This window comes from Fusarium mangiferae (genome assembly GCF_900044065.1).
Source record: "Fusarium mangiferae strain MRC7560 genome assembly, contig: FMAN_scaffold003, whole genome shotgun sequence".
NCBI classification, from domain to species: Eukaryota; Fungi; Ascomycota; class Sordariomycetes; order Hypocreales; family Nectriaceae; genus Fusarium; species Fusarium mangiferae.
The window spans coordinates 2680297-2705157 of record NW_024573923.1 but is presented as its reverse complement, the minus strand read 5'-3'; the positions used below and the strand labels follow the sequence as shown (position 1 = coordinate 2705157).

The 24861-nt window shown below is 49.4% G+C and overlaps 6 protein-coding genes and 1 non-coding gene across 7 annotated transcripts; 4 read left to right on the top strand and 3 right to left on the bottom strand.

Moving 5' to 3' along the window:
- Positions 1-3087: 3087 nt before the first annotated feature.
- Positions 3088-5241, top strand: FMAN_04271 (uncharacterized protein; the record flags this gene model as incomplete). Its single annotated transcript, XM_041829038.1, has 4 exons — positions 3088-3099; positions 3226-4305; positions 4359-4898; positions 4954-5241. 4 exons carry the CDS (start codon positions 3088-3090, stop codon positions 5239-5241), a joined length of 1920 nt encoding a protein of 639 aa, XP_041679842.1.
- A 3928-nt stretch (positions 5242-9169) lies between these two features.
- Positions 9170-11396, top strand: FMAN_04272 (putative mitochondrial carrier protein ARALAR1; the record flags this gene model as incomplete). Its single annotated transcript, XM_041829037.1, has 3 exons — positions 9170-9358; positions 9440-10615; positions 10674-11396. 3 exons carry the CDS (start codon positions 9170-9172, stop codon positions 11394-11396), a joined length of 2088 nt encoding a protein of 695 aa, XP_041679841.1.
- Positions 11397-12931: 1535 nt separating this feature from the next.
- Positions 12932-13564, bottom strand: FMAN_04273 (uncharacterized protein; the record flags this gene model as incomplete). Its single annotated transcript, XM_041829036.1, has 1 exon — positions 12932-13564. The coding sequence occupies one exon, from the start codon at positions 13562-13564 to the stop codon at positions 12932-12934; it is 633 nt and encodes a 210-aa protein (XP_041679840.1).
- Positions 13565-16304: 2740 nt separating this feature from the next.
- FMAN_04274 (uncharacterized protein) lies at positions 16305-17369 on the top strand (the record flags this gene model as incomplete). The annotated part of the gene is made up of 2 exons (XM_041829035.1): positions 16305-16458; positions 16681-17369. The coding sequence occupies 2 exons, from the start codon at positions 16305-16307 to the stop codon at positions 17367-17369; spliced, it is 843 nt and encodes a 280-aa protein (XP_041679839.1).
- A 1309-nt stretch (positions 17370-18678) lies between these two features.
- tRNA lies at positions 18679-18776 on the bottom strand. The gene is given in 2 exon segments: positions 18679-18722; positions 18740-18776. It is a non-coding gene; the product is annotated as a tRNA-Ser (tRNA).
- Positions 18777-19090: 314 nt separating this feature from the next.
- FMAN_04275 (putative leucine--tRNA ligase precursor, mitochondrial) lies at positions 19091-21991 on the bottom strand (the record flags this gene model as incomplete). The annotated part of the gene is made up of 2 exons (XM_041829034.1): positions 19091-21454; positions 21506-21991. 2 exons carry the CDS (start codon positions 21989-21991, stop codon positions 19091-19093), a joined length of 2850 nt encoding a protein of 949 aa, XP_041679838.1.
- Positions 21992-22700: 709 nt separating this feature from the next.
- FMAN_04276 (putative MET12-methylenetetrahydrofolate reductase) lies at positions 22701-24722 on the top strand (the record flags this gene model as incomplete). Its single annotated transcript, XM_041829033.1, has 1 exon — positions 22701-24722. The coding sequence occupies one exon, from the start codon at positions 22701-22703 to the stop codon at positions 24720-24722; it is 2022 nt and encodes a 673-aa protein (XP_041679837.1).
- Between the last annotated feature and the right edge of the window lie 139 nt (positions 24723-24861).

Here is a 24861-nt window from a genome sequence, read left to right as displayed (position 1 = left end):
AACAGAAGCTTCTAACCACCCTGATTAAAACGCCGCAGTAAATGCGCCATCCAAAACTAAAGCGCACATCCCATATCTCATCTCTGTGTCGCACAGCGTTACATTGAGAGCAAAGCATGCGATGCGCCCATCGTCCATCAAGCATGACGCTTGCGCGCACGCTGTCACCGCCCCGCCCTGGATTATCCACGTTTGGATGCGCTGGCGCAAAATTTAGGTGATCGTGGTCAACAACATCAAAAAAACAGATGCGACAAGGAAAGGCTCCATCGGCCGAATCAGCGTTCGTCGCAGCCCAGCCTGGAGTTATGAGACGAGCCTGGGCCGTGGTCACCTCATCTCCAGATGTCTCTCGGATTTGTCTTCCACGAGACTCCAAGGCTCCGCCATCGGTTTCTAGGCTGGGACTATCTGTGACAAGCGAGATAGGTAGATAATATCGTCGATATCGAGGTGACAGGGCCTATCCGATTTGCTCTTGCGATTAGGTCCAGCAGCAGCATGTCAGGGCGCTGCGCACAAAAGATACGGTGTGTGTATCTGTTACCTACAACCCTTGTTCGTCTGACTGTGCTGTCTATTTTGTCTGTCAAGAAATGTAACGAGATTCGGCATTTATCCTTACATTTGTGCACTTTTTGCTCTGGCAGAAACTTATCTGCATTTACTATGTAGATCGAACTGTGCCTAATACGATGTATTGCCTCACACGGTTCACTCCTTATCACCACCCACCCAATTCGTTTGTTTGGCATGTGGCGTCGCTAGATTCCCGTTCCGTACTTGGACCTTTGCTTTTGTTTCTCATATCCATGTGCCCAACGGATTAGCTGCTATTCGCACTCGTTGAGTTCCACTCGAATTCCGTGGCACAAAGTGGCACAGTCTGATGCCAAAAGGTTGCGCAGAGTCGATGCGACTGCGTCGCGACTAGGTAGCTTGGAGCTCAGTATATAGAAGTAAATTGAATATAGCAGCAGGAGAAAAGTCGGGAATATTTCAAATAGTTACGCCGTGATCAGGACGGTATTTGGAGACAAGTCACTGTGATGGTATAGGGTTATTTGCGATTAACGGCGCAATTTCATGAGCTTTTACACTTTTGTGAGTCCAGCCGTTTTGTGTTTCGTCACTCTTGAGGTACCTTGAAATTACTAATGTCATCTGTATTGGAATTGTATGCCAGTTACATCTCACAGGCTGGCGATATAGGTACATATGGTTACTCTGCGTTCAACCAATTTAACGAATTCAAACGTTCTCTCAAGACTACATATTCGTAGTTTAGAGACCCTGCAAAATCCAGAAGATTCTGGCCAAATGACACTGACGATGCTACAATATCGCATCGATCGAGGTGCGAGAAATGGTGGCGTAGAGTTGGTCTTAGTGCAGCTTGCGTGGCGGGCTGTCTTGTTCAACCGTGAGGGAGGCATCGCATGACAGTAAAACAAGCGCAGATATTGGCGTGTTGTTAACTAATCTCTGCCGTAGTATTCCATTACTAGTCCAGAGAGACAACCATATAGGATAATCGACATTTTGACATTACGAGACGTTTGTATCTGTTGTTGCAGACGAACTCGACTGTAATAACTGGGCGCAATTCCTGATGCTTTCTATCTGCACACAAAGTAACGCATATCGGCAAGGAGGGAAAACTTGGCGACGGTGCGGATCGATGAATTGTCTCGGCGGTCTCGGAAAGGAAAGGGGAAGATGTGATCCTCCCTGATTCAATTCGCGACAGGTCTCGGCAGATTTTTCAATTCTTGGAGTACTATGAGGTTTTTAGAGATGCCGTTGAGTTTGCGTATTTCGAGTCACGTGAAACCGTGCTCCTTTGGCGCGATCCGATACGTTGATAAGACGCGGTAGAGATTATCAAGCAATCCTGATCAAGATTGGTTAATTATGCAGCACACTGGAGAGATCGCTATATAAATCAAGAGGAGTTGTACCTTCAAGATCCAGACATATACTACGTAGCTATGACTTTTATTCTAAATGTCTCAGACACCACATAAACGACGTCAAAGTCTTAAAGAACTTTCAAGTGAGACGCGACGTAAGTCGAGATAAGCTCGATGAGGCTATGCTATTCCAAAATAGGTATAGGGTTGGGAAAAGCGCCATCGCCGTGACGACAGGTGGGAAACGAGCCAGGGCCCGGTGGCGGCCCGTGCGCCATCCCTCACCAAGCTTAGTGAGCTTGTTCTCCTTGAACTAAAGGGCCAAAAATAACGTCGTACCTGAGAGTTAGCAGCATAAACAAACAAACAAAATCTCACCTCAAGCAAAAAGTGGGACCGCTGGGGTCAGCGCTCCAATCAAGTCACAGCCTCTGCTCCGCACTGGCAAGGCATGAGGCTTCCACAACCATTTACGTTGTCCCGTTGCCCGTTGCACAGTTACGAACAGGATGTGGATGGATGTGCATGCTCTCCTCAGACCCAGCTCTTCGGAGGTACCTTTATTATTCCATCATCGCCGCATTCTCATCTGCCTTTGTTCTGTACCTTTTCATTCCCATTTCCCCTCCAATGCCCTGAGCATTTAGTGCTTCTATTGCTGCCATCACCACCGCTGATCTCGACGAGCATCAGCTCAGTTCTACCAGGGCTAATCTCCCCGTCCAATGCCCCCCCCTGCGCGCCCGGGCCCCTAATCTCACGAACACCCACCAGTCCAAAGCTATTGCCTGCTGCTGCTTCTTTTGTTCCTACTGAGAAATAAAAACAACAACACCAAACACGCCTTGTTCACCAAGCTTTTCTCCCCGGCTTCCTCATCATTCAATGTTCGACGCAGCCTGAGATAGCATCCTAAACATATTGCGCGCAGTAGTCGATACCGAGAAGGGTAGAGTCAACACGGCCTAGCACTGCAAGCCACCCGTCGCCTGCCAGCTGCCATCACAACTGTAATTGCAGCATCTTAGATGATAAATCAACGCGCCGACTTCAAACAGCAGAACATCCTTTCAGCATCCGTACGCGACCTTGACCACCAGCATCCTATTAATCGCGTTCTTACCACATCAATCAACCTTTTTCATCCACGCAACCCTCAGTTTTGAACGTCACTATGGACGCCAGGGTATGTTATCATACATTCTCTCCCTGATTAGTTACCGTTGCCGTGACTTGGCAGCCACCTCTCCCTTGCATCACGATGCATACCAGTACCCGTTACAAAATTGTAAGCTAATATCATATTCCTCAGCCTTTTCGACCGCGCGGCGCAGAAAACGCACCCCATCTTCAACAATCAAACAAGTCTTCAGGAAATATGGTAACGGCAAACACAAACACAGCAGCCGGTTTCCGTGGCCCAGCGAAGCGAGCCGCCTTCGGTGATATGACCAATGTTAGCAAGCAGGCTGTATACACTCGTGATGAAGGTAAATCCATCAAGGTTTATGCATCGAATGGCGTGAACAACAACCACGGCGGCGCGCCGCTAAACAAGGAGAACGTTGTCTATAGCAAAGATTCTTTCTCTCGTCCGGCCCAAAGGCTACCCAACATCTCGTCGACACGAACCGTCCTAGAAAATAAGTCTTCTGACGCGAACAAGAAGACATCGCGTAACAACGTTCAAGAAACGTACGTCAGGAAAGATACCCACAATGCCACCAAGGCTCCTGCTCCGTCAACTCAGAATGCCCCTACTCTTCAGCCTCGCCACTATAAGAGTCAACCTCAGCTCAAACCTCAGCAACAGCAAGCTAGTCTGCGTCGCACCCAAAGCAAGCAGTTGGAAAAGATAGTGCCAAAAGCGGATGTTGAGCTTGACTCTAAATCCTCTAACCCTGCTGTAATGTCGCTGCAGGAGGCTGATTATCCCTACGACCAAGGCGCCTACCTTGATTCTATGTATATCCCCATCGAGACCGGTGTCGACCTGGATATGCTTCAGAAGGAGGAATATCCCGAGTCACACATCAAGCTGCCTGAGATATCTGAGGAAGAACCCATTGTCCCCATCTCTTATGACCCCTCTGCCCCTGTCATGTCAGAGCCTGAAGAGTGCTGGGAGGAGGCTGATGACGAGGACTTTGATGACCAAGACCAAGCATACACAACAGCCCACTCAGTTCGCTCACGGGATATGACTGCTGGAGGTGCTACGGAAATTGTTCCACTGCCTCGTGTGACAGCTCGCGTTCATCGCGAACTCGAGGATGCACGTGAAGAGGTGGAGCGTACTCGTACACAAGACGAGGTCGAAGAAGAGCTTTGGGATGTCAGCATGGTTGCCGAGTATGGTGACGAGATTTTTGAGTATATGCGCGAGCTTGAGGTAAAGAGTCATGTTTGTCTTGCTCTAATATCAAAACTAACAACATTTTGCAGATCAGAATGCTTCCTAACGCGCACTACATGGATAACCAAACCGAGATTCAGTGGTCAATGCGATCAGTCCTAATGGACTGGCTGGTACAGGTTCACAACCGATTTGGTCTCTTGCCTGAGACGCTTTTCCTGACAGTCAACTACATCGACCGTTTCCTTTCCCAAAAGATCGTCTCAATTGGCAAGCTTCAACTTGTCGGTGCCACCGCCATCTTGGTAGCCTCCAAGTATGAAGAGATTAACTGTCCTTCCTTGGGTGAGATCGTCTACATGGTTGACAATGGTTACACTGCCGACGAGGTTCTGAAGGCCGAGCGTTTCATGCTTAGTATGCTGAGCTTCGAGCTGGGTTGGCCAGGGCCCATGAGCTTCTTGCGACGTGTTAGCAAAGCTGATGACTATGATCTTGAGACTCGAACTCTGGCCAAGTACTTCCTGGAATTGACCATCATGGACGAGCGTTTCGTGGCGTCCCCCCCTAGCTTCCTGGCTGCGGGTGCACATTGTCTTTCTCGACTCATTCTCAAGAAGGGTGACTGGGTAAGTTGGAGTCATGACTATGCTCATATATTACGCATGCTAACTTGCAATGCAGACTAAGCAGCATGTCTTCTACTCGGGCTATACCTGGAGTCAGTTGAAGAACTTGGTGACGATGATGATCGAATGCTGTGATCGTCCGGACCAGCACCACGCCGCCGTCTTTGAAAAGTATACGGACCGCCGGTATAAGGGAGCGTCTTTGTTGGTGCAAGAAGCTCTCGATACTGGCTTCACTCTTCCTCACCAGCTATCTCCCGTTCGCCGAGAGCTTCAAGGGTATCGCGAAGGCAGTGCTGAGTTGTCCCTCGCGCAGCCCCAACTCATTCCCATTGAGGGATAAGAAGCCATCATGACCCGGCTGGCACATGTTTGTGGGGGTTCTTTCTGGTGCATGGCGCCCACAAACTTCTCGCCATTTCTTCTCTTCTCCAGCCTGGCGTCGAGCATTGCGGCCTGTCACACCGGCGATTGAGGTGCTTTTACTGTTGTTGTCGTTGCGTCGGTACTTGACCGGACCGGAGTGTCCTTAGTACTTCATCCGGACCGGAATAGCATGTGCGGCCAGCTCCGGACAAGCCCTAATTATCTACCTCAGACTCTGTCTCGACACAAGTTACGGTTTTTTCGCTCTTGGTTGGGCTTTCTTTTTTGCCCTAATCTCTTCAAGACGGTGGTTCTTTTTGACGCGAACTCTTTACTAATACCCGGCCGTAGCTGGACACAACACAACAGCTTAATATGAGCGGCGACACTCCCCACATGCTACCCCCTGGACTCCTCTTCTCCATCAAACGCCTTGCCTCAACCCTGGACTCTCGAGCATGTAGGGAGGGGAAAGCAGCGGAGGGAAAAGTACAAATACTGTATAACGACTCTGGATGACTGTTACGAATATCATGATTGTGCGACTGCGATTATATCATCTTTTATTGCCTATTTGGCTGGTTTAATACATTTTCGGAATTCGGCGTTTGGGGGAATGGTCTCTTCCACCAACTTACATACATGCGACTGCATATATGCAATTGTAAGTGGGATATGGACTAGGGACAAAGGCGTATGGAGGATTCTTCAGGGACCGTCGGTGGAGGCTGGCCTTTTGAGTGGTGGGGGGGCTCGCGACTTCAAGCAGAATGGAGTCGACCATAGACCAGAGCAAGTGGGATGGAGATACAATCAGCCATGATCACCACTGCCACTATCGCCAGCAACCCCATAGGCCTCAAGTTTGCATTTACAGTAGCATATAGATTAGTAGAGGCTCTGGACGCGTGTATGGTATCTAATCCTCAATTCTCTTGTTTCAATATTGTCACTTGATGTTCCTTGTGCCATTTAGTATGTCAGACCAGCGGCGCTTTGCATTTGCTGCTTCGGCCCTAGGCTGGGGTATGTCTTTATCATTAAGTACTGAGGGGTTCGTCAACAGAGAAACATACTTCCGCATCTAGTATTTTCAAGGTAGGTTCTGTCCTTCAATGTATAGCCATCACCTGCCGGTCGACTTGTACAAATACCGAGATAGAAAAACGTAGATGTTTTTGCCCTCGTCGTGCAATGCATCTTGCATGTCGCTTAAGTCAGACAAGAATGTTGATATCACACGACTTGTCATCCACGCAAGTTATATCATGTTGGAGATCTAGGTTTACGGGACTAAAGAACAAGATCACGAAAGCTATCACTAGCTTTATTCACATCGAAGAAGGGAATATATTAAGGGCGAGCTTACCCCGACCCTAGCTTAAAAACCCCGACATTTCCCCACGGAGGATTCTCCTTGCCTGATGGGTACGAGCGCCCACTAACAAGATCAAAACAAGGGATAGACATTGGACTAGTCGTGGTACTCCGTTGAGCCCAGGGGAAAGCTGCTCTCTGCTGACCGGGAATTCCCGGCATTTCGGGCTTCCGCAATACCATAGTAGTCGTAAGAAGTAGACTCAAGTACCTACCTGACTATTTACCTATACAAACTCCCCGTTGGCCCACGGATACCTAAGTCAGGGTTCTTGAAAGTGGCAGCAGGTATTCTGATAGGCGCGCGAGCAAGTTAGCCTTACAAGCGACAGCAAACTGCTGATTGGGTCTGCAAGTTACATGCCTTGATGGAGTAGCTGATGTTTAACAACATGGAAAATACAGTAAATCATGGTGAAGATGGCTTATTGGAGTTTCACCTTGGCCAAATTTGGTCAAAGAATAGCATTGAGATGTGCTCGTGACCTAGGTGTGCTTGGAGAAAGATTCCACTTGAAATGACCAGGTCCCGGGGCTGCACTAGAGAGTCCATCGGCACCATGTGACATCTAAGAAATTGAGGGAGGGCTTCTGCTATTCTGGAAACATGGATGCTGTCCGCAGTCGCAAGCGCGGGCAAACCCTCCGCGACTCCGAGGCTGGGGCATATGATATCGTGTATTAGGCGAGAACAGGTGAGCAACAATTTACATCAGAAGCCTTTATTAAACACTATCAGGGGATCATCATTGTGACACCCCGTACCGAAGAATCTGCATTACCTGCACATGATAGATTGCGCTACGGTCCAGCGGAACCGTCACGGCACATATGATTTTTCGACAATTCTCATGGAAGACAAGGGACTCGCTCCTCCCACGTCAGAGAAGGCTGCGAGACCCGGAAGGGTAGAAAGAGAAATAGCACCCAAGTCAGTCCGGGCAACGAAATATGACCTCTAGATTCAAACCCGGTCACTGCTTCAAAATCAGAAATGATTGCCTTGCCGTCCACACACTTCGTCAATATATCCACAGCATGAGAACGTCTTACGCTCAGGATCGTTGATAAAAACACAAAATAGGTAACTTGGGCTGTGCTGAATCAAGCAGTTGGCGCTCCCCCGAACTCCGGTTAGGCGGGTCAGTCCTGGGGTCCATCTCCACAACGATATGCCACCCCGGGATCGGGGAAGGGAGCTTTCCCGGTGTTACGGAAGAGAAGCGGCATTCTTCTGGAGAGGGCATATTCAGTGGGTTTCCTTTGTACGCGGTTTATATCAGGTGTGTATTCTCATATTTGCTGATATCTGTGTGGGTTTGAGGCGTTGAGGAGTCTGGCAGTTGATCCATGATATCCTTCTTGAGGCTCAACTTTTGAGGCAACGACTGATATCCAGGCTCGTTAAAAGACCTTGCCCAGGAGGTGCCCGGGATGCGCCAACTTGAAAGGGGTCCACAGATTAGATCCATTAGATGGATATGTATGCACCCCCACACGGACCTAGAGGAGATGATGTATCTCAAGGTATCGTCGCTCGAGCTGGGCAGTAGTTTCTAGGGGACTATCTTCACCGAATTTGCTTTGGAGATCGTTGACTGATACTGGTGACCTTTGTTGCTATCATGTCATTGGTGCGTGCTCCTGAACTTGTCAAAATGAAGCGAGATTCCTCGATCGTTGACTGTCCAATACTCTGCTTACCTGAGGGTCTTCAAGACAAGGCATCGATTTAAAGAGAACAAAGAAAAACGTGAGCGCGGTTGCAGCGGTCCGCCCTATACCTGTCCGCTGGTCCGGACTTCAGGCCATCCAAGCCCCACGTTGCTTCCAGAGGTGCGCTTCCAGCTGCCAACCTGGCGGGCTTCAGAGGAAGAAGCAAGTGCAGCAGCGGTTAGCTAAGACACATTCTAGGTACCTAGGTAAGGTGGGTTAGGTACCTTTATGGAAGGGAGCTGCTGGCCAAGGTACACACAAATAACAGGTATTTCTAGTCATGTGCAATACTCAAAGATACTTGGGGCAGGCTCAAAACACGGACACACACCCGCCACAGTACACCCCCCCGCCCGGACCAACCACCGGCCTGGCCTGGCCTGGCCCAGTGAATAGCAAATTTATCTCATCTTTCGCTCCATCTCGAAATTCCCCAATTGACGCATTTTGCTCTCCTCTTCAGCTTCTGCTTCTCTTCCTTTCGCTTCCCTTTCGCTACGTCGATACGTCTCCGACATTCTCTCCCTGCCGCTGACTTCGATCGTTCGAGGGAAATCTTGTCCTTTGCACCTCTTTCTGCCTCTTGTTAGCTTCTGCTATTTGCGCTGCTCCAGAGAATTTCGTCGTGCTCAGCCGTTGTCGGACCACTTGCCAGTGGACACTACGAAACCAATTCGACTCCGAGTCACCTCAAACACCCAGTTTGTGACCTGCTGAGCATCGCTCGATTATTTCCGACAACCCAATTGCTGTGAACTCGTTCCATCCTTTTCGGAGCTTTTCTTTACCCCTCCGAGCGACTACGATATACAATGTCCAAGCTTGCTGTGGCCAAGGAGGCCGTCAAGGAGGCCGTCATCGGCACACACGAACCTGAACAGCTTGCTGCCCACACCAAAGCGCGCTTCACCAAGCATGCTATCAAGGACCCTGAGACAGGCGAATTGTTCCTCGGACCCGATGAGTTTATCAACGCTGTTGCGCCTGAGGGTGAGGATTACGTGAGTTACGCACTCCTGCTTCAAGCAAGCTGTAGCCAAGCTTGTATACTCGCAAGGACTTACTAACCACTCCCAAAACAGCATAAGATCTCCCGTGATCAATATTCCATTCTATTCAGCGTCGCGGATGTCAATGGCAAGGGCAAAGTGAGTCTTGCTGACTGGGGTATTTTCGAGCACCTCCTCAACAAGCCGGATGCCGAGTATCAGATCGCTTTCCGCCTCTTTGACGTTGAGCGCACCGGCTCTGTCAAGTATGACGATTTCCGCACGTTGTACGAGCTCAACAAGGGCCCCGACAACCTAACCTTCGACTGGGACTCGGATTGGGCCAAGATTTATATTGGTAACAAGAAGCACCGGCACCCTCTCGACTATCCTCAGTTCTGCCAAATGTTGCGCGGTCTCCAAGGCGAGCGCATTCGGCAAGCCTTCCACCAGCTTGACAAGGACGGCGATGGCTTCATCAGTGGTGAGGAATTTGAGCGCATCATTGTCGAGACTGCCCGCCACAAGCTGTCTGAGCATATTCTTGACAATCTGCACACTCTCGTCAATCTCTCCATTGGTTCCAAGATTTCATACGCCAATGTGCGCGCTTTCCAGAACGTCATCGGCGGGATGGATCTCGTTGAGCTCATCTTGCGCCGTGCCATTGACCAGAGCAAGGACGGCAAGATCACTCGTCCTGAATTCTTGAACGAGGCTGCCAAGCTCACACGCTTCTCCCTTTTCACGCCAATGGAAGCTGACATTCTTTTCCACTTTGCCGGTCTCGATGAACCCTCTGGCCGCCTAGGACTCTCTGATTTTGCTAAGGTCCTTGATCCTTCGTGGCGGAACCCCATTTACGACGCCGTCGAGGCTACAAAGGCCAAGGTTGCCGGTGGTGGTATTCTGATGGGTGTTCTGACCTCGGGTTACAATTTTGCTCTGGGTAGTGTTGCTGGTGCCTTTGGTGCCTTCATGGTGTACCCCATTGATTTGGTGAAGACGCGACTGCAGAACCAACGAGGCGCCCAGCCCGGTCAGCGCCTCTACAAGAACTCGATTGATTGTTTCCAAAAGGTCATCCGTAATGAGGGATTCCGTGGTCTCTACTCGGGCGTGCTACCCCAGCTTGTTGGTGTTGCTCCAGAGAAGGCCATCAAGCTGACCGTGAACGATCTTGCCCGAAAGTACTTCACTGATAAGAACGGCAACATTACAGTCTTGTCCGAGATGATTTCTGGTGGTTCTGCTGGTGCCTGCCAAGTTGTAAGTCCACCAAATTATTCATAACCTGATAGAAGCGCCACTGACCAGCCTACCACAGGTCTTTACCAACCCTCTCGAGATTGTCAAGATTCGACTCCAAGTTCAGGGCGAGGTCGCCAAGACCGTGGAAGGAACACCGAAGCGATCGGCCATGTGGATCGTGCGCAACCTGGGTCTCGTTGGATTGTACAAGGGTGCTTCGGCGTGTCTGCTTCGTGACGTTCCCTTCTCGGCCATTTACTTCCCTACCTACAGCCATCTCAAGAAGGACTTCTTTGGCGAGTCTCCGACCAATAAGCTGGGTGTTTTGCAGCTACTGACTGCTGGTGCGATCGCCGGTATGCCCGCCGCCTACTTGACGACACCCTGTGATGTGATCAAGACCCGACTTCAGGTCGAAGCCCGCAAGGGCGAGGCCACATATAACGGTCTGCGACACGCAGCCAAGACAATCTGGAAGGAGGAGGGCTTCACTGCCTTCTTCAAGGGTGGTCCCGCACGTATTTTCCGATCCTCTCCTCAGTTCGGCTTCACCCTTGCCGCATATGAAGTTCTTCAGACTCTTCTACCCATGCCCGGTACTCAGAAGGAGAAGATTCCTACAGGAGTGTCAGATGCTGTGTCGACGGTCAAGGGCAGCCTGGACACTAGTCCATATGGTCGCAGCCGCAATGCCCTTAAAGTGATCCTCGATCTTGATGAGGACTTTGGCAAGGTTAAGCTTCCCAACGAGAAGGGCTGGCGATCGCTGCCCAAGATCATGGGCGGTGGTGGTCAGTAGATGGATGGACAAAATGATAGAAATGACAGGGAGAGTCCAGAAAACGGAAGAGTTGAGGTTTTTGCTCGAGGTTAAAGAGGACGCAAGATTGACGAAAGCGATTGTCCGGTGACTGCTCGGCTATTACGCCTCGATAAACGGCCCATGGCCGGGCTTCGATGTCCGAAGCACGACCCGCCCGTGTCAATTACCGGACAAAGCCGAGGAGATATTGCATCGAACCCAGTACCCAGCAAGACCGAAAACCTCTTGTGATGAAATCTCTCTTTTGGATCTATGTTTTCATTTAGAGCGAAAGACAAAGACAAAAGAACGGGGATAGATGGAAGATGGGATACAAAAAAGAAGCAGGATGAGATAGAGATAAATCGGATATCCGGTTCCTGGCGGAGCGGAGCGGGCGAGGGAGAGCGTCTGCTTCTTTTGCATCAGACTCGGCGTTCTGGGGCATTCAAAGGGCATGATGGGAGCTGTATTTTTACCACCCTTCACTATGTTATGTTTAGAGTTCAGTGTTATTGTTACTATAGCTTGTTTGAATCCTTTTGTGGAAAACAAAACGTGTTCATGAATTATGTGTGGCGGTTTAGTATTACATCCATGGCAATCAAGTGTAGGTAATAGGGCGCATTCACGAAGCGTATCTGGCCAACATGATCGTTTGAGCGGCAAGATGACTAGAGACTTCAGTCTCAAAGACGTCAACAATTTAATTGCTTGGCAGGGGAGCATCGGAACCTGTGAGCAATCTATGTCGAAACAGTGAAAATGAACTGATGATCAGAAAACCAGATCCTAAAGCATGATTCCTATTTAATACGTTATACACTGAAGCCATGCCATTCATTGTTCGACGAGTTCATGACTGTAATCCTCAACTTAAACTTAGCAGCCTCTTGATTCCTTTTCCTCGTGATAGGTCTCTCTTGTAGGTTTGATTATAGAAATTGCATCAGTACTTAGAGACCAGAACATACGAGGATGATGCTTTTTTGTGACATCAAATGCAACATTCTGATGCTCTTCGGGCCCACAGTGGCTAGTAGATAGAGTTAGACTTGATACATCATAAAATATGTAATATACTTCTAGCACTTTCATGCATTTATCTTAATGATGTAATAATCCTCAAGTACAGCTGCGGGCGCAATGAGTAGGTATTCAATCAACTGAACGTCCACCATCTTGTGAAGGTTGCGTGGACGCAGTAGAACAAAGAATCCATATTGTTACAGTGCTGTTGAAAACAGTAAGACTTTGATTAAGACAATGATATAATTCTATTATTTATGGAGTGCCAATACCATGGTTGACAACTGAAATTGATCTGATGCGCCTTTCATTATGCGCAGTGGGAATATCTAAATCAAATTCACATTTTCCGACGCCTGTTGAATTACCAAAACTCCAAAGCCTATGTGAATAGACAGATTCGTCACGTTCGTTAATGCTTTTGTTCGCCGTTGCTTCAAATCCAAGAAACCCATACACCGAAGCAGACTCGCTGAACGGGAGAAGAGAGTAGAGTAAGCAGCTTAATAGTGAACAGTAGCTAGTCTCTGGATCCAACCAGCTTGCTGCTGAGGTTCATACTCGGGAACCTTGGAACCAGGTTCAGTCATCATGCACATCTTGAGCCATTCGACGTAGTCCTCGAAGCCAGTTGTGCTGCCAGTGACATTGACCTTCTTGACGCCCCTGACACCCTCAAACATGCGTAGATTGCGATATCCGACGCCGAGGAACATGGACTGAACAACGTCAATGGTGAGCTCGTCAAGTCCGCTGTACGCTTTTGTCACGGCATCAGCGTCGTAGGGGAGATCGACGTCGAGGCGGACTTGGGTATGGAAGCGGCGGATGCTTGGGATGATGGATGACTCCTTGACGGGGCCGTACCAGTTTCGGAGGCGAGGAAAAGAGGTGAGCAGTGTGGGGTGAGAGAGGAATGTGTTGCAGCCGTAGAGAAGATCTGTAGCTTCATCGTGAATCTGGCGGTTGGTGCGGAGGAGAGAAGCATGGACTTTTTGTTCAGGGCATGGTCGGCCACATCGGGTGTAAGGCGCTGTGAGGAGGAGTTCATCGTAGATTTCCAGACGAATCTCAACCGGGAGGTCAAGAAAGCCGGTCTTGTGGGGTTCTTCTTGTTGTTGGATAGTAGTGGCCATGGTGATTGTTGGTATTCAAAGTATAGTGATGCAAGTGGTGGTTTAAATTGGCAGGGAGTAGATTGAGCAGAGTCGAGATGACTAGCGGATGTTGACGAGATCTTAAATCAAGCTGGGAGAGCTGCTAGACTGATGAATGACTAGGTAGGCTAGCTGTTGTTGGCTTGAATGATGTTATCCAATAGTGGTGTTGGTGTTGTAGTGCCGATCTTTGAGGCGTTGAGTCTTATGATATGATAAGATTGATGAGCGTGTAGAGATATGTTGTTGCTGTTGGGAATGATACGAAGGGGAGAGGAAGCAAGAAAGGAGGAGACTGAGAGATGATATATATGCATTAGACATTACAAGGTGAGCCAAGAGAATTGACCTTGGAATTAGACGTGGTCGTGGACATGGCCGATTGACGGACACGCCCTCCCAGGTTCTGACCTTGAACTTACGAGACGCCAGGGCCAGGAACTAAAAAGATTACAGGGATTATGGGTTAGACCAAGGACGGGGACGGGATGGGATGTACATGCAGAACCGCTCATGATTGTGTGGGAACCAAGGTCACTTTCTGAGCCACGCAATTGATATTTGGGTGACAATTGGTTCCATTCGAAGATAGGTAGGTATGCAAGTACATAGAATCTTTATCTTAGCTACACACCCTGCAATGAACGAATGGATCACATCACACGGTGACTGACGTTGACCGAAAGATTGAATTATCGCTTTTTTCCCTTGGTGTATCCAAATGTGTCTTGATCTTAGTGGCATACATCCATACCTGTCAGCGAGATAAGCTGAGCTGACTCGCGCTGGCTTTAACTCTTGTGAGCTGAATTGACGAAGTGAGCATAAGCAAGTGCCGATCTCCTGAGTAAAGGTTGTGCAGCCAGCCATCAAGACCAGACTATTAGTTATGTACCTGATGACGAGTCAAAAAAAAGAAAAAAAGAGATTGATTTGATGGCGGTGACTGTCGAACAGTGTAGCCTATTGCTGTGGTGTTGCATCAAGGCATAGATAGAGTTGCACAATGCCGAATGCCGGGCGCCTAGGAAATAATACGGATCTTCGTGTCAGAGTTAGTACATACAGCCACAGATATGAGACTGAGACTCATACTCCATACTGATACTGATATTCATGAGCTGAGCATAAGGTGACAAGTACCGTCCCGGTGCCGAGCGATGCCCCGTACGGAACGGCCGTTTGGCAGGGGTTAAGATCGGGAGCCAGAGAGGCCCCCTTTTTTAAACCTCTAGCGATCTAGGATCAGGGTCTAGGCTCTGCGATGGTTAATTGGTGTTTCTCTCCTTCAAGCTGTTTAATCAAGTGTTGATGGTGGAATCGTCAAGATAGTTACGTCACGATCATGGAAGATGAATGGGCAACGCCTCAATCTCATGGTGTTGTGTGCAATCTTGATCACAGAGGCTGAGGGGCGGCTGGAAACGGAGGCTGAACGCCGTCATCAAATCAACCTGCCTCTATTCCCAGCTCTTCTCAACCCCTGCGAGCTCCATTGTTTGATGTTTTCCTCTCAGAATAAGTCGACTCATGTGGGTTTCCAGACCACTGATTCACCAAGGCTCGGAAATAGCACGGCATGCATCAGTATAGCCACAGTCGACGATGCAGTAGATAATACGACCTAAACCAACCGGCAGTGTAAAAATAAAACAAAAAGAAACTTACCGCGCATTCCATTTGGTTCACGATGCCCACTTCGGCTCCGATCCTACCGACGACGACAACTCTCTCAAGAGAATAACCCGCGAGGGACCTCCCAGTCTCATATAGATCGTGTCCGGCCTCTTCCGATTCTTCTCATCACTATCTACGGGGCCCACATTTTGAGCCTCGTCTGGCCTCGTCTGGCGTGCTTTTTCACTTCTGGCATGATCCTGCGGCTGCGGCTACGGCTGCGGCTCTGCAATTCCCACACCGCTCGCTACCGAGACAAGGGTCTAAGGTGAGAAGCATCATGTTAAACACGTTCTGGAAAATAAAACAACATCTTCGAGGGGGCGTGCAAGGTCAAAGTTGGATCCACTCGTTCAAGATGTCAGGGCGTCTTCGGGCAATTCCCGTAGATGGAAGCTTCTTTGATGCTATGATTCACGGGTCAATGCCCAAGCTTCTAATATTCTTGGAGTATTACTCCGTAGCATCAACTCTTCTCGGTGTTATTGTTGCATTTGTTTTGGGTGAAATCAAATCTGCTCGGATGTTCTCCGTGTGGTTGATGAGCGAGCTGTAACATGAAGCTTTGATCATGATAAGGTGAAGCAAGCATCAGCATCTCGAAGGGGGTTCTTCGTCACACTGAGCTCCTGTTCTCTCCAATTTAGTTCACAGCGATTGATTGCCAATTCCATATCCAACATTTCCATCACGATGGGACCTAGAGTTGTTAGATTGATCGGCTATTCCTAATTGGCTCATGCAGCCACAATCGGTGCATCAGCCACACTTGTGCAACCACTTCCACCTCACCATTGGGTCTTGATTTGGCATTGGAAGTCACGAAAATACGTACCGAGATGGCGTCAGAGCACATGAGTGTTCGCTTGATGTCTCATCCCAAGACTCATTCATTCATCTCCACGGTCACACGATTCATCGCTAGAGTCCTCAACAGCCTCGACTCTCTCTCATGAGCATCGAATCCCCTCGTTCTCTCTCTTTTTCACTTCATCTCAGTCTTGACGCGTAACAACGCCAGGATACGAGACTGTAGATAACAATGGCTGTCGGCTTCCTCACGTTCCTTTCAGGCCTCTTTGGATGGGTTTATTTCCTCGCCTGGAGCGCGTCCTTCTATCCCCAGCCCTTGCTGAACTGGCGTCGTCGCTCCACCAGCGGCACAACTATCGATTTTCCCTTTATCAACGTCCTCGGTGAGTGCCCAACAGCAATGTGTCCTTATACCCGTACCCCCAGGGCCTAGTGAATGGCATGGTATGAGTGTCAGAATGAACAATATACACCCCCCTCCTCTCTCACCTCAGTCAGCCCGGCGGTTTGTCGCCATGCCGTCCCGGAATCCTGGACCTGATCACATCCTGGTCCATATCTCGTACAGTTCCTCTCATCATGCTAACAGTGTTCGTACCTATCAGGTTTTGCTGCATACTTTAGCTCGAATGTAGCTTTCTACTATTCGCCAGAAATCCGTGCTCAGTATGCTGCGAGACACAGAGGCCTCGAGTCCACCGTGCAATTCAACGACATCACTTTTGCTCTCCACGCTCTGTTCTTGTCCATCATCACAACCTCACAGTATTTCGCTCCATCGCTGTGGGGATTCACCCCGAATTCTGGAAACCGACCCAGTCGGTTTATTCTAGGGGTAGCAGCTGGCTGCATCACTGGGGTCCTTTTGACATGTGTTATTGTTGCTTCATCTCCCGGAAACGATGCCGTCTATGACTGGGTTGCCCTTGATATTGTCTACGCCGTAGGCTATGTCAAACTTATTGTCACTTTGATCAAGTACACTCCCCAAATCGTTACCAACTACAACAACCAGAGCACCGACGGTTGGAGCATCTCCCAGATCTTACTGGATCTTACTGGCGGTGTCCTTAGCGTCAGTCAGCAGGCCATCGATAGTTATCAGCAACGCGACTGGAGCGGTATCACCGGTAACCCGGTCAAGTTTGCTCTTGGCAACATCAGCATGGTTTACGATACCATCTTCATCATCCAACACTACGTTCTGTACCATGACTCAGAGAAGCCGCAATCTAGCGGTCGGGAGAATCAGAGATTGTTGGATGAGGAGCGAAGAGCGGAGCGCAGCGAGTGATATAATCGTGTTTGACTAGAAAACAGCGACGGACACTGTACTGGTGCATCTTTGTGGGTGGTGTTTTAGTTTGTGTATTGGAAACTCTCGGCAACACGATCTGCATTGCATGATAGAATACGGACCATGAGCAATACATTTTGGGCATCGCGGAGTCATATGGCCTATCAAATGGCAGATAGACATGGCTGTTCAAGGCACACGATATGGTGGCTGCATTTGGATAGCTGGAGAAGACTCAGCTTGGGTTTAGCATCAGGCTCAATAATATCAGCATGGCCACAAGCCAATAGTAGCTTTCATGTCAACCTCCCTCATGTTGATGCGACCCCTTGATCTGACTCCCCTGGCATTGATCTTGGATATCTAAGCTGGCACTACGACATATCTGAGCTGTTGTCGTGGTGTGCGAAAATCCAACGTATTCAGGCTATTTATTGAGCAACGTCACAGCTGAGACAGGAGCTATTGGTTTTGACTGAAGCTGAGCTTATGCTGACCATGCCGTATGACATAGTTCACTGATCGTATATATCGACGAATGCGGCTACACTCGCACCATTCAATTCTATTCTTCTCAGATTTTCTGATCATGTTTGGTATTCTCTATTACCGCGTGGAAGTGTATGTCCGCTGATAATCCGATTCTTGATGGTAGTTGGTCGGTTGGTGGACCAACCTGGCTCGTAAGCATGCACAATTAACAAAAGGGGGACTCGTCAAGCTGAGCAATTTGCAATTTGCAAGTTCTCCTCTGATCACAGTGATGCTTTGTTTTGGCCGCGCTGACTGTTTTTCTACTCGCAAGGAGATGTGAGCTCAGCATCTTCCCCGCTCTGCAGAATTGAAATAAACAGAATATACGTACGTATACAGACCGAACACTAAAATCATTTCAAGGAAACTAGCAGTGTCTCTGTAAAGATAAACTCTGATCGATGCATAACCATTATGGACAATAAATTAGTTGCTCAAGTTGAAGAGTATTTTATATTATATTGAACTCTAATGGTCCACAGGAGCAGTCAAGTAACCAGAAAGTCCACGTTCTTCTACAACCAAAAAGTGAGTGACAAATCCTTACCTTACATACATCGTAACGTAGAATAGAAAGAATCCTCATAGAATAAGAGAAAAATGCAAAAGCCATTAATGTCTAAATGATTCGCACTTTGGCTCGGCAAGAGACAAGTGCTGAAGCCGTCCCACCCACCACTACGTCGAGACATCGCAACATCACGAAAATACGCAGTTCGTTTCTGCTGAGCAAGAAGACCGAAATAAGAAGAAATAAATGCAAAAAAAACATCGACAACGGCAGGATTCGAACCTACGCGTGCGAACACAATGCCTATGATGTCTCGAAGAGATAGCAGGGCATCGCCTTAACCACTCGGCCACGTTGTCCCGCTTGAGTGATAAGGGTGGCAATATCATACATATATAAAGGGCAGGTTCTCCTCTTATAGAATATATTATCTCGTCCTTTTGTTCGCTGGCTGCAGCTTCGGTAGTAGAACATTTTTGTTGAGAGGAACGTGAATGACATTCTCTTGTGACTCTTTCATGCCAGGACGACCCGAATAGTCTGTATACGATCAACTTCACTTCGCATAATGATAGCTCGAGCTCAGCAGCACTGCAAAGCACCAAACGTCTATCACTATCTATTGTCTCTATTTTACAGATATGGTACAGCCGTCTTGACCGGATCACGACGTTTACTTTAATACAAAATTGATTGTCTTGCCTCCTCTTACAGGAATCGCCCTCTTAGCGGCGCGCAAATCGTATGGGCCCTCGGAAAACCGCGCAGCCCCCTCCTTAGTAGCAAGAATCTCCCTGACCATCCAGTCCCGAAGCTCATCGCCTGACAGCTCAGCTGGAGGGGCAGGAATATCGACCACACCGCGCACCTTGCCATTGACCTGTACGGCACAAGGCTGTATTCGCGGACGAACGAGTTCGGCGAGGGAGTTGTCCGGCACAGGGAAGCTGGTGGACGAGAAGATGGAGGATGCAGAAGGGCAAAGAAGAGCCCAGCATTCTTCGGCAAATGCAGGCGTGATGGGTGCCATCATAGAAACTAGAGCACGAGCTGCTTCATGCTTGACAACCGGGCTGGCAGCATCGTTTTCAGCCAATGTATTAGTCAGGATCATAAGATCCGATACCACAGTGTTGAGGGAGTATACTTCCTCATAAGATGTAGTGATTGATGTGATGGTTCGTTGGAGATGCCGCCAAATGGCTCCTTCAGCATCCCACTGTTTGAGCTGTTCCGTGGACGCAGAACCAAGACTCTTGTGTTTCTCAACAAGATATTCTCGGGCGGTAGTTGTTTGGCCAGCGGTTTCTGCAGCAATGGCTACAATCTGATCGTGGAGTCGCTGAAGCCAGCGGGTGACTCCCGAAATCTTGGCCTCGTCCCAGTTGAGCACGTCACCAACAGGGGCTTGGAACAGCATGTGGGCGCGAGTAGCATCAGCACCGTATTTCGAGATGAACTCTGAGGGGTCAACCCCGTTGTATTTTGACTTTGACATCTTCTCGAAAGAGACATTGGCCGTTTTGCCAGATGATACCACTTTGGGCTGATTGGGATCAGTCAGGTCAACTTCATCGGGCTTGAGGAAGCGGCCGTTGTCAGGGTTGATGTATGTTCTGCCATGGACCATGCCCTGAGTGATGAGGCGCTTGAAAGGCTCCGCAGACTTGTAGTTTTCCTCGTTGTATTGGGGAAGCAGAGGGGTTGACGCCAAAAACTTGAAAATGAAGCGGGAATAAAGAAGATGGAGAATCGCGTGCTCGATACCCCCGATATAGGTGTCGACGGGAAGTGTTCTGCCCGCTTCAGGAGAAAATAGCTGCTCCTGGTTATGGGGATCAGCAAACCGAGCATAGTACCAGCTCGAATCAACAAAAGTATCCATAGTGTCTGTATCTCGTCGAGCAGGGCTGTTACACTTGGGACAAGTCGTATTGACAAATTCAGGAGACGACTCCAAAGGACTTCCATTACGCGTCTCTGCCCAGTCCACATCAGGAAGTTTTACAGGAAGCTGTTCGTCTGGCACAGGAATCGGGCCACAGGAGTCGCAGTGAATGATGGGAATAGGAGTGCCCCAGTACCGTTGTCGGCTGATCAACCAGTCTCGGAGACGCCACTTCTCGACAGGCTTTGCAAGATCAGCCTTCTCAAGCAGCCTGACAATTTCTTCACCAGCAGTCACTGAATTCTTGCCCTTGAAGGAACCACTATGTTCGGTCATAACACCATGCTCGACAAAGGGCTCGTTCTTCATAGCTGTTGTTGACTCATCCTCTGATGCAGAGAGAACTTGTCGGACAGGCACGTCGTAGTGATGTTCTTTCCAGAACGCATTATCCCGCAGATCGTGGCCGGGAACACCCATAACAGCACCCTCACCATAATCACCCAAGACATATGGCGCAACATAAACAGGCAGCGAGACCTTGGTGGCATCGGGAGTCTCCTCATGGTACGCAAGTGGGTTGATAGCCCGCAGGTGAGGCAACAAATAGCCGACCTTGGAATCCGCAGGCAGACCAGGGATGGTGTCGATGAAAGCTTGTAGTTCAGGGTCCGAAGCGGCGAGGTTGGCTACGATTGGATGACTGGCAGCAAGAGCCACATACTGTACGCCGAAGAGTGTATCAGGTCGAGTGGTGAATACTTCGATCGCTGCATGAATATCGTGGCCCATGGCTAGAACAGGGAATTTGACTGAAGCGCCGGTTGATTTACCCAGCCAATTCTTCTGCTGAGCCAGAACTCTCTCCGGCCAAGCATTTTCCTTTGCAAGTGCCTCAAGCTCCTCGAGAAGGGCTTCACGGAACTCAGAGATGCGGAAAAACCACTGCTTGAGTTTGCGCTTCTCGACCTTGACACCGGACCTCCACGAGTTGCCATTGGCATCAACCTGCTCGTTAGCAAGAACTGTTTTATCCACAGGGTCCCAGTTGACCTCAGCTTCGGCTTGGTAGGCAAGACCTCTCTCGTGCAACATGAGGAATAGCTTCTGTGTGTGTTTGTAGAATTCGGGATCACAAGTTGATAACTCCTAAAAGAATTATTAGAACAGGAATCATGATCTACATGAGACAGAACCTACACGATCCCAATCCCAACTCCCATTCATGAGCTCCAACTGCTCCTTCATCTTGGCCATATTACTTCTTGTCCATTTTTCTGGGGCAACTCCTCGTTCAATTGCAGCGTTCTCAGCTGGTAGACCGAAGGCGTCCCACCCCATAGGCAACATGACCATTTCGCCTCTTAGTGTTCGGAATCGAGCGACGACATCGGCTATGGAGTATACTCGCAAGTGCCCCAAATGGAGTGTGCCCGAGGGATATGGAAACATTGGCAGCACATAATGCTTATCTTGGCCGTCTTTCCCCTTTTCGAAGGCCTTGGAAGTCTCATTAGACTCTCTCCACCTCTGTCGCCATTTTTCGTCAATTGAAGTAAGGTCGATAGCGTAGAACCGTCGTGAGGTTGCTCCGAGAGTCGTAGTTTTGGTGTGGGCGATTATCGGATGTCGAATTGAGCTGGAGGAGAGGCTAGACAAAGCACGCCGAGCCGTGGAGCAGCTCATGAGCCTTTGGTGTAGCAATGGCATTGGTACGCAGGCATGATACGACCCAGAATCGCATCAATTGGGTCGACTTGGGTATTGACGGGACGTTTCCACTCAAGATTTGAAGCTGTTTGTGTTCTGCAAGCGATAGTAAAGTGGTTGAAATTTAAAGCTCGGGCCACGTCGGTACATGGGTCACCACTTACACGATAGCCGTCTCCATGTACCGTCGGGTGCGTCATGGCTGCTAACGTCTAGTGGCCAGCCCGAGAACGGTCGCTGAAGGCCGCTAACAATTCAGTGTGCAAAATGATGTACCCCGCCAACTAACCTTCCAGTATGTAGATAAGTACGTAGGTAGTATGGATGCCCCGCCACAAAACTCGTCCCCTCCACGATCTAGAATTGGATGAAGAAAACGGACCCCGACGTCTTCGACTCGTCTCGTCTCACTCCGAGTTATCTCCTTGAGTTGAGAGTCCCTCCCCTCTTCATCTGAGGACGGTAGCTCTTAATCGATAAGAGAGAGCGACAAGTCAGCTTGGAGCTAACTGCCCTTTCCGGTATCGCATCTCTCCTCCTCTTCTACTCAATCAACGACGATTCGGCAGTTCAAGAACCCCCCAACGATATCCGTCCAACTTTGAGTCTACAACTTTCTCAATTCACATACAACGAATAAACGCGAACCATTGAACCGTCAACATAACCCCCGCCGTCCGTCACCATGGACAAGATCACCGATCGCATCGCTGCTCTGCCAGCTGATGGCACATACTTCTCTCTCGAATTCTTCCCGCCCAAGACCGCCATGGGCTTCTCCAACTTGCGAGACCGTCTTCACCGGATGGAGCGTGCCCTTCGGCCGCTCTTTGTAAATGTCACTTGGGGTGCGGGTGGCAGTACATCCCAAAAATCACTTGAATTGGCCGAGTTGTGTCAGAGAGAGGTCGGACTTACGACTTGCCTGCACCTGACATGCACCAATATGAGCAAGAAATTGATCGACGAGGCGCTTTCAGATGCGAAAGCACTAGGAATCAGAAACATTTTAGCTCTCCGAGGTGATCCCCCGCGAAGAGAGGAATACCGCGACCCAGAAGATTCAGAAGATGATGGAGGCCAAGACTTCAACTGGGCCATTGACCTGGTCAGATATATCCGCAAGACACATGGAGACTACTTCTGTATTGGTGTCGCAGCCTACCCCGAGGGGCATGCCGAAGAGAGCCATCCTCTCGGACAAAGCTTGGAGCATGATCTTCCTTACCTCGTGCAAAAGGTGCAAGCTGGTGCCGACTTCATCCAAACTCAGCTTTTCTTCGACATCGAAGCATACGAACACTTCGAGACCACTCTAAGAGAACACCCCAGCGGCGCCTTTAAGGGGATTCCCATTATTCCAGGACTTATGCCCATTCAGAGCTACCAGATGATCAAGCGCACGACCAAGCTGAGCCATGCCAAAATTCCAGATCATCTTCTCGCACGCCTCGACGCTGTCAAAGGTGATGATGAACGGGTAAAGATGGTCGGCGTGGATATCGTCAGTGAGTTGATAGACAAAATCAAGGACATCAAATCCAAGACACCAGGTCCAAAAGGCTTCCACTTTTACACGCTCAACCTGGAGAAGGCCGTATCCTTCATTCTGGAGCGGGCGAATCTCATTCCTGACCCTCCAGAGAACGAAGAAGCCATCGCAGTGGACGAACTAGCCATTCCCTCGCTACAGATCAATGGCAGCGCCAACATGCGTTCTAGCAGCCACTCCCGCTCCCGGCAGTCAAGAAGACATTCTTCTGTTGCCTCAGACCCCCACAATCGTGTGATTGTTGGTGATAGGCCAGCGATATATCCTGAATGGGAGGCTACTGGACAGGAGGCCGGCGTGCGTGCCGAAGCGATCAATACCCGTGCAAACACTCTCGCCATTTCGGAGGGTGAAGGCGTTCTAGGCCGTGAGGCGACCTGGGATGACTTTCCCAACGGTCGTTTTGGTGACGCCCGATCCCCCGCCTATGGTGAGATTGACGGATACGGCGTAAGCCTCCATATGTCTGTAACACAGGCTGTCAAACTTTGGGGTTACCCCAAGACACGGCAGGATATCAACGACCTGTTCGTCAAGCATATCCAGGGAGAGCTTTCTGCCATCCCCTGGAGTGAGGAGGAGCTTCGGGCTGAGAGTTCAACCATTCAACCTAACCTCCTGAAACTCAATCGTAAGGGCTGGTGGACTGTCGCCTCGCAGCCTGCCGTCAACGGCTTGCGATCCAGCGACGGCACCTTTGGCTGGGGTCCACCCAACGGCTTTGTCTTTCAGAAGTCGTTCGTCGAATTCTTCATCCCCGCCAACGAATGGGACACTCTCAAGGCTAAGCTCACATCGCCGGAGCTGCAAGACTCTGTATGCTTCTACGCCAGCAACGCACGCGGAGATTACCTGGCATCGGACAACAGCGATCACGTGAACGGTTCGACGGAAGCCGGTCCGTCTACAAATGCTGTGACATGGGGTGTGTTCCCCGGAAAGGAGATCATCACACCTACTATTATTGAGGAGGTTAGTTTCCGAGCTTGGAGCGAGGAGGCGTTTGGAATCTGGGGTGAATGGGCCAAGGTGTACGGTCGGGGTTCTGAGAGTGAGAAACTTTTGAGCGGCATCAAGGATGATTATTGGCTGGTCAACGTGATTCATCATGACTTTGTGGAAAGAGATGCCTTGTGGCAGCTTTTGTTAAGTTGAGCAACATGTCTATCCTAGAGACGTAAACATGTCAATGAAAAGAAGGTCAAAATCAAGCAACTCTTGAGCGAGGCATAGTCTCATACGAGCCACAAAATACTACTGAATCCACGACATCATTTCAAGGCATTTCGAAACT